Raw genomic sequence first — 10,127 nt, 5'->3', positions numbered from 1 at the left:
CATCACTACTAGTTCCCTTAGCTCTTCACCAACAGAAGCCTATGATCTTCTCAGGGCCAATGTCACTGAATGCGGTGTGTTGTTTAGGTTTGAATACGTTACTCCATATGACATTGTTAAAGTGTTCAAATCTTTACAAAGCAAAAAAACCGGAGATCTGTGGGGAATATCAGTAAAAATAATTAACAATATTATTGATATTATTGCGCCATATCTAGCCTTAATTTTTAATGAGTCTGTGGATACAGGCGCTTTTCCAGATCTCATGAAATGTAGTAAATTGATACCTCTTTTTAAATCGGGTAGCAAAAGTGACCCAAATAATTACAGGCCAATTTCAATTTTGCCAACACTGAGCAAGATATTTGAGAAAATCATGCTCAACCAACTGCTTCAGCATTTCAATTTTAATAAGCTACTCCATTCTGAACAGTATGGCTTCACTAAAGGTCGATCAACAACCGACGCGGCCGCAATGCTGTTAAAGCATATATTCAATGCGTGGGAGGGGTCACAGAATGCCATTGGTATTTTCTGTGATTTATCCAAGGCATTTGATTGCGTTGAGCACGAGACTCTTTTAGTTAAATTGAGCCACTATGGAATCAAAGACACTGCGCTTGGTCTCATTGCGTCCTATCTTAGTGATCGTATTCAAACAGTATGTGTGAATGATGTGAAGTCATCCGGATCAGCCTCACTAATGGGTGTTCCTCAAGGCTCTATTCTAGGTCCTTTCATGTTCTTAGTATACATAAACGATTTACCATATGTAGTCCAAAATATTTGCGATATCGTACTATTTGCTGACGATACGTCTTTGATTTTTAAAGTCGATAGAAATAAGGACAATTTTGACGATATAAATGGTGCCATATCTCAGGTAACTCACTGGTTTACTGTAAATAATCTACTTTTAAATGCAAAAAAAACTAAGTGTATTGAATTCGCACTGCCCAATACCAAGAACACAAGTAACATTAATTTAAGGATAAATAATGATATTTTGAAAATAGAAGAGACTACTACATTTTTGGGGATAACCTTAGATGCGAAGCTGCAATGGGGCACCCATATATCAACTCTTGCTGGCAAACTAAGCTCTGCTGCTTACGCGGTTAGAAAGATTCGACAATTAACTGACGTGGAGACCGCAAAGATAGTATATTTTGCTTATTTTCATAGTATTATGTCTTATGGAATTTTAATATGGGGTAGAGCGGCAGATATTGGGAGAATTTTTGTATTACAAAAAAGGGCAATACGCGCAATTTATAACTTAAAACCACGCGATTCACTTCGAGAAAAATTTAAGGAAATAGGTATCCTTACCGTAGCCTCTCAATATATTTACAACAACATAATTTTTGTAAGACAAAATATTCTTAGTTACAAGAGGGTTGGCGATCTACACAACAGGCTGACTAGACACCGTAACAGGCTTGCGACTCCTACGCTCCGTCTCAGGAAGGTCCAAAAGTCATTTGTGGGAATGGGTATAATCTTCTATAACAAAATTCCTCAGTCAATTTTGGACTTGCCTTTACACAGGTTCAAAAAATCTATTAAAAATATGCTCTTGAGAAAAGCATATTATACTATCGAAGATTATGTAAATGATAAAAAAGCGTGGATTTGAACTTCGATTCGCTCCAGCAATGCGCAGGACTTCAATTGCTTTTATACATGGCATAATATTGTATATCAAATCTTTGAAAAGAGCAACCGCCGAGTTTCTTGCTGGTTCTTCTCGGTAGGAAAGGCATTCCGAACCAGTGGTAGATGCTTTTGACGATTCGAAAGAACTTGTAAAAGTCTAATTGAATAAAAACATTTTGAATTTGAATTTGAATTTGAATTTTAATCTTCGTACAGAGACTATTTCAAGGTCACTTTCCAAATTTTCTTTAATCTCTTCTTCGTCTATATCTAAATCTATATTTCTTATTATGCCATACCTTCTTAAATATTCTTTGTTCTTCTGTGATAAACCGCAGCAAGAATAATGTTAAATAGGTTCTATTTTATGAAAGCGCAGCGTTAGAAGAGCTTCCACTAGATAGACAGATAGCATCAAGCGAGTCAACTTAAGAGTGAACAGGTAACTTCTAGGCAAGCGCGCTCCATCTTAGGCTGCATCGTCACTTGGTAGCAGGTCTGATTGCAGCCAAACGCTAGTCTGTAAATTTAAAAAAAAAAACAAGAGCCGCTGGATACAGGCGGCGCAAGATCGTGGCGCGTGGAAGTCCCTACAAGAGACCTATGTCCAACAGTGGATGTCGACGATACAACGATTATAGGTTATACCCTAGGTCTACCTAAGTACATGAAGTAAATGAATTGAGTTTGAGTTAAGAGCTCTCAAACTTATCCTATGTTATTGTCGTATACATTATGGCAATCCTAGCGTAGGCCTATAATCAAGGCGGATTTCTCCAGCCATTACCGATCGTAATTGCTTACCAACCTCTTGAGTTTTTAAATCATTAGCTTTGGTCAGACGACAAAATTTCGGCGACTTTCGTTTTCAATTTAGTGCATATTAGGTGCATTTCAAATGAGACGAGCGTTAGTAAATGAAATACTTTATTACTCGCATTCCTATCAAAATATGATAAGCAAGAGGAAAACTTTTCAGGCGAGTTGGGCGATTTTAGGATGGGTAAAAACTTAGAGGTTGTGCTCGGAGTATGCTCGAATATAATTTAATTCATTTTAGTTTTTAATTTAATTTACATTTAAGTTTATTTTATAAAGGAACTCTCATGCATGCCAATAAAACACTAATTGTTTAAAAATAAATGTTAATAGTTTTAATGAACAAATTATGAAAATTCCATTTTTAGGCTTTAAGCAGTTCAAGTAACATAATTACGTATGTAACGTGGACGAAATCGCGGCGAAAAAACTAGTTGTAGTTACGATGACTGACTAATATAATTATTTATCGAAAGGGGTTTTTAAATTGTGTTGAATGTCTGATATTTTAATATAAATATAGCTTATATAATGGATGTCACTTACCATAGTTTAAACGCTAAAATATTATTTTTTCAGTTACACGAGGTTTCATTCAATAACTTATTCTAAAAGACAAATATTTAAAATCAACTTGCTAATCATTAATAGCTTGTTTGTAATTTCATTCAAGTATTTTAAAATATTAATATAATAAGTATAACGCCTTAACATTGATCAACATATTATAAAGATAAAACTTATTAATTTATGAAAGCTATAAAGTTAAACTGGTACCGATACGGAGCCTATACACTATCGTAAAACTTAAAAATATACTGTTGCCAAGTGGTTTTTGCGCGAGTACGCAATTTTTTTGCGGATGCCGTCAAATAAGCGCCCTTGAAAAGACTTCAACGCTTTACTTACGCTAAGTTCAATGATCCATCTTTTAATTTAGAGACACGATTAATTTGACGGATATCTCACGATTAAGTAATCTTTCGTAATAAATTGCAAGTATCCGTACCTATACATTATTTAAATTATGAAAAAGTGATATATTAGTGTACTAAATATTATTTAAGTATTTATTATATAAATAAATATTTTTTATATAAATAAATATTTAGTATAAATAGTATTTAGTAGTAGTTTCATCAATAAGTACATTAATATGTTTTTTAATGAAGTATTTTTCACCGTATCTTTCCTTGTTTTTATACTGAGAAACGTACGAGTAGGTTAGAATATCTAAACTAGATAACTATATCTAAACTAGAATCTCTTGCAAATCTACCTACTTTTATTTCTAAGATTTTCTTTTCATTTTCATATAAGTATCTGAATTTGATCTGACATGACGGAATTGAAGGTTGTCTCCATTGATTGTCGTTGGTGAGACAAGGGTGGCAGAGTGGTGCAGCTGCGACGCCGACGACAGCGCATTCCTCGGAGGCGGAAGGCGCGGCGCTGCACTTGCACCGCGGCCCGGCCGCCGCTGACCGCGCGCCCTCGCCGGCGGCCGACAGCGGGTCTCAGTCCGCGTCGACTCTCCGCTAGGGCCACACCGATGGTAAGACGGGCCGCGCGGGCGTCGGATGCGTGGTGCGGTGTCTCAGGCGGCGAGTGGCACGCGTGGCGCGCGGCCGTGCGCGCACGTGCCGCGGTGGCGGCGCTCGGGGCGTGCTCGTCCGGCGCGCAGTTCCGTGGCGGCGGGCGAACAGCGCAGAGCGCCGCACGCGCCGGCATGCGACGCTAGCCCGAGCATGCGGCTGCCCCTGCTGCCGCTGCTCGTGCTGCCGCTCGTGCTCGTGCGCCCGGCAGCAGGTGAGCACTCCATATTTTATTTTTCCCTCCCCCATCAATATTTTTACACGATTGCCGAGTGCCAGTGAAATTCGCGTCAGGTCCTCAAAGTTCGCTTTCGCGGTCCCGAAGTTATCAGTGACCGGCTTTCTGGTATAGAATAATTAATTAAATTTAATCGGTCGCAAGCAAATGTGATAATTTGGAGTCGCTCGACCGGTAAAGCGGCTCCCGTTTCGCAATATCGAAACGGCGGTTAAAAAGCTCTCGTATACGATTGATAAGCGTAATTTTGTCACGCGGTAAGTCAGTTTTGTTTTTCTTCGAAGCCTGGCTTGCACCCGAGTGAACTGTGTAAATCAATCCAATTTACCTGATTTAAACTGTCACCAAGTAATTTGGCAAACAAAACAAACCACAAATAGCAATGCCCGGCAACTGTTTGGGTACAATTTATTCTACTAACTTTTTGAACAAACAAAATTACACCGTAGAGTCATAAAACGATATAATTAACACCCATATTATTTAAAGACAAGTCGTTAAATATTCGAGTAGACAATAATTTACTGTCGCTACTCTGTATAAAGTATATTCCCCACTGTTTCCTTTTTGAATGTTTATAACCGTTATTTCGACTTTTTTATAAACTGGACGTGAAAAAAGCACGTTAAATATGCATATCCAAACGTCAACAACCTGTGTGCGTATATTTTACATTCATCCATCAATAACTTTGTTGATATTTACATTTCAGATCTACGAAAATGGTAAGTTTCAACTTTAGCAAAATAATTCATATATTCAGTTATTCGTGTATACTTAATAGGTTCGACATTTTAGTTATCTTACCCCATTAACATTAATGGAATAACCGTTTAGATTTTACATTTAAAATTTATTTACATATTCAAATAGTTTTCCTAGTAAGTAGGCAAATGTATTTTAGCGCATAGGTAGGTACCGAAAATTATTTTTGACACTACTTAGAACATAATGAGACGGTTCACGTGTTATGGAATTTTAATCAAAGATGATAGGTAAATGATGAACGGCAATTACCACAAAATACGCAATGATACTAGGATAGAATAAATTCAGTGGTTTATCGATGCAGGCGGTCGAAATGAACTACATAATAATAATAATAAATCGTCCTATTCAGAATTTTTCCAATTGATCACAGTATGCCCACACCTTTACCGGTTGTGAATCAAAAAAAAAACGTGAAAAAAATATATCTATCGATTTATTATTCTTTCTTTCGATATTGAAGAGCAATGACCGGACAAAGACATATTATTTAAAAAATATATAGGTATATAAGTATTGTGTATTGTGTTTCACGAACTTTTTATGATCGCAACTTAAGCTCAAACTTTTTTCCTTTGACAGATTTGATTATAATATTAATTACCTACATAACTCGTAAAATATACGTAGTAAAAAGTTATGAAAAAATGAATAACAGTCATACCTAACTAAAAATTATGAATAAATTATGTTTATCATGTTGAGTCGATTTTTTTTTTAATAATCCAGAACTTTGAGATCCGGCTGGGACCCGAAGATTTCACATACTTAGTTATGATTATTTAAAAAACCTAAAAAATATCCTTTTGAGAATTGATCCTAGTCCTAGAGAGATAATTCTATAATAAGAGTCAGGGAGTTAATCTATCTGTCTGTATGTTACCCACATACAGACAGATAGATTAACTAACTGTATGTTACAAGATAGCCAATCCTGACAAATTTTTGCCAGGAAGATTTTTTGTCGAAAAATTTAAAACTTCTCTAAAATCTAAATGACCTAATTAGATTATGCTCAGGGCAGGGTAAGCATCCCTGAGCATAATCTAATTAGATCATTTAGATACTTAAATCATGCCCGCGTGGATTTAGGTTTATTTAAAAAAATCCCGTGGGAACTCTGCTTTTCCGGGATAAAAAGTTGCCGAAGTTAATTTCCGAGACGTAAGCTACCTCTGTACCTTTCACATAAATCGGTTTAACGGATAGATCACCGTAGGAACTCTTTGATTTTCCGTGATAAAAAGTAGCATATGTCCGTCCCCGGGATGTAAGCTAACTCTGTACCCATTGAAATTGGTACAGCGGTTGAGCCGTGAAAACGTAGCAGACAGACAGACAGACATACTTTCGCATTTATAATATTAGTATGGATTTATTCATTGAATGTGACACCAATCGTCATCGTAAATTGTTCTAAATTATGGTGGTTAATTTACACCGCATTAAAACCCACATTTTTTATAAGCTGTTTCAAGAAGATAGTTTACATTGTTTAATTGTTTATAGTGTTTTAGGGATATCGCATGGTTTTACATAAATTATATTCTCCTAGATATTATACATGTTCCGCCATTTTTAATAACTGTCGTAAAGTAGGTACATAATATCCTATAAGAATACTTTCGATCAAAAAGTTAATAAGTACTTTGCATAAGTCCAGCACAATGGTTAAGCCTTTTACAACTTCCTCTAACCTAGGCGTAGTAAGCAAACTGTTGAATATGTTTAGTAAAATTTTCATAATGAAACGTAGGGTCAAACGTGAACGACTCAATATGGACTCAATGCACTTTAATTATATTATGCAAATATAAAAACTCATTATTAATATGCATCCATTAAAGAAAAATATTAAAAGTTACAACCAATACAGTCACGCTTTGTAAATTGGCAAAGGACTTTATCGTACATCCTAAAACAGATTTTTATTTTTATTGTATAATTTAATAGTTTTTGATATATCGTGCAAAATGTTGGATAAATTACCCGAATACGGATCCCTTGGTGAACGAGTCTGATTCGCACTTGGCCGGTTTCTTTTAAATGCTTAGCCTCCCACCAGACCAAATATTTATTTCCCATTTATATTATATTAACTTAGAACATATAGGTACCTACCTAATACTCATTTCTCAAAATATATGTACCCGCCGACAATACTTCAAACGCCGAAGCAAACAAGTGCAGTTACCCAATTCCTACGCCGTTTACTATCAATGTTTTAAATAATTTGGCCATTAATATAGCTAAATAAGGGCGCGGCGGATGTCAGGTGAATTAGAGGCGGTTAGCACCTTGATGTGCGCATTCCTCTTTAATTATCTATCTTTAAACTGCAATTAAAGCATATTTGACTCTGTAACTTTCAAAATTATGTATTGCTCTTTTAACGCCTTTACTGACGCACTGTCTTGAAGAATAGTCATTGAAAATGATTTTTACATTCCACAACATAAGTAATATAAATTTACCATTTATGGTAGATTTAACTTAGTCATAATCATCATCACTATCACCCATCGCCGGCTCACTACTGAGCACTGGTCTCTTCTCAGAATCAGAACAATAATCACGCTGGCCAAGTGAGGATTGGCAGACATCACACACCTTTGAGAACATAATGGAGAACTGTCAGGCATATACAGATTTCCTCACGATGTTTATTCTCCAAAAAGTTAGAGTTGCGTGGCCGGAATCGAAGCTCAGACCTTCGGTAGGCTAAGACAGGGAGGCCGTCGCGTCGTCTTAATTACAGGATCCTTCTAAACGTAATACCTACTAATTTTTTATTTTATTATATCAAAAGTGAAAGGGATTGTGAAATATGCATATCCATATACCCCATACTAATATTGTAAATGCGAAAGTATGTATATCTGTCTGCTAGCTTTTCACGGCCCATCAGTTTAAACGATTTTGACGAAACATACAGCGATAGCAGCTTTCATTCTGGAGACGGACATAGGCCACTTTTTATCCCGGGAAATCAAAGAGCTCAAAGATTTTTAAAAACCTAAATCCTCGCGGACAAAGTCGCTGGCATAATCTAGTTTAAAATAAAATAAAAAATCAGTCACCACGTCATGTCTAAATTCTTAGACCATACAAAAAAAATACCTACATCATTTAAAAATACGGTTTTTACGGTTTTACGGTTTATAAGTACTCAAAGGAGCACTTATAAAGACATCAATATCTTTTAATGGTTATTATTACACGTCTATTTCCCGTGTTTATGTATCAGATGCATATATACGGGTAGACAGGTATCTAAGTATTTCTGCAGCAAGAAAATGAGTGTAAAAAACCGGCCAAGTGCGAGTCTCGCCTCGCTCGTATAGGATTCCGTTCACAATTATGTTTTTGTCACAGCTTACATGTACTACCTACATAATATGTATACCGAAATTTCATATTCCTAACTAGTTTACTTTTTAAGATATACCCTGTCACAAAAAATGTTCTAGAACTAACAAATATGGCGATCCGGAGATATCTTTATTTTTTAAGATAAAAAAGAATGAAAACATATTGGTACTCATCTCAATGATACCCAACATGCTAGGGTATGAAGTTTTATGCTCTCTGGCTCCTTTATCATATTATATGGGAGCCTGAAAAATAAAATTTATCTAATTGAATTTCTAATTCGGTATTCGGTTTTGGATCAACGGTTCTATAACAAATAACCACATTTCGTCTACCAGCTAGAGAGTAGAGACCCGTGACAGACAGACAGCAGAGTGAATTGATAGGGTTCATAGTGAATTCGGGTACGGTACCCTAAAAACGACCGGAAACGCTCGTCGCATAGTGCCTCGTGCGGTCATTAGGTGCTCATAATGACGACTATTACTGCAAATTGCAGTTTCCAATGAAAAAAATCATTTCGCGTTGAAATGAATTTTCTGATCATTTTGCTTTCCCATTTATAATGTCGCAGTTGAGTTTTTCTGCAATTTCTTCTCGGTAAGGAAATCGTTTCGAAACTGTGTAGAGTCACTTATCACTACCCATATAAATGCGAAAGTGTGTTAGTTTGTCCTTCCATCACATTACTGCACCGCTCACTTCATTTAAATAGGTTTATAGTTCCCAAAATACAAGTATACCTACCAACTTGCTAACCAAAATTTAATCATGCCATCGTGTATAGTCGAATCAGTTGACTGGGTCGAACTCCAATCTCATTTGCAAGTGTAAATAAACATTATACGAGGAGACGAAACCGAAGAGCGTCGAAGGCAACGCGGACCGGTACGGCGCGGCGGTGCACCACACTCGAATCGAAGAGGAACCACACATCAAACACCTGCGGGCTAGTGATGGCCAAGCTATATCGATATCAAGTATCGACAGATGCAAAAGTTAAACCATGTACTTTCTAGTTCTATATAGACTGTTTCTAACATTATAATATCGAGCTTCGAAGGGAATTTGAATCTGCGACCGGTTTAAGATGAGATGATCGCATACTGAGACGAAATCCTATACTTCTGGTTATGTTATAATAACCCTGATATTAGAGCAGTGATTTTTGATACAATAGTAATCAGTAATCACTGCCCATATTATAAATGCGAAAGTGTGTTTATTGTTGGTTTGTACGTCAATCACGCCGCAACGGAGCAACGGATCGAGGTGATTTTTTGCATATAGTCCTGGAAAATGACATAGGCTACTTTTTACTCCTGAAAATCAAAGAATTAGAATACCCATGAGATTTTTAAAAACCTTAATCCATGAAGGTGAGAGTATTACAATATCAAATTAGAAAAGCGCTTACGCCTGTATTTTTGAATTTTATTACATACGAGTTGAGTGCGTTGTTTATTAGTGTTCTACAATATGCATATTACGTCGCCGCTAACGGGTTTATTGCTTTGGAATGAACTCGGCCGTCTGCATGCCAAACGGCGATTCCTGGTGATCGCCCCTTTGAATTATGCGCACGGGCACGCTTACGCGTCTGCATTCAATCGCCTCGCAAGATTTATGTATGGCCCGCCCGTTTTGCCTATACATACAAATGATTCCTTGAATTT

The 10,127-nt window shown here is 36.6% G+C and overlaps 1 protein-coding gene across 1 annotated transcript in view; it reads left to right on the top strand.

The window, feature by feature from the left end:
- The first annotated feature begins 3,977 nt into the window (after positions 1–3,977).
- Positions 3,978–10,127, top strand: part of LOC123875612 (follistatin-A-like) — a 41,350-nt gene continuing 35,200 nt past the window's right edge. The window contains exon 1 of the mRNA XM_045921537.1: positions 3,978–4,287. Within this exon, the coding sequence (XP_045777493.1) occupies positions 4,059–4,287 (229 nt within the window). The 5' untranslated portion in view covers positions 3,978–4,058. The remainder of the gene's footprint in view (positions 4,288–10,127) is intronic.

The sequence above is a fragment of the Maniola jurtina genome, chromosome 20, assembly GCF_905333055.1.
Source record: "Maniola jurtina chromosome 20, ilManJurt1.1, whole genome shotgun sequence".
Classification (NCBI taxonomy): domain Eukaryota; kingdom Metazoa; phylum Arthropoda; class Insecta; order Lepidoptera; family Nymphalidae; genus Maniola; species Maniola jurtina.
This window is presented reverse-complemented; position numbering and strand designations above follow the sequence as displayed.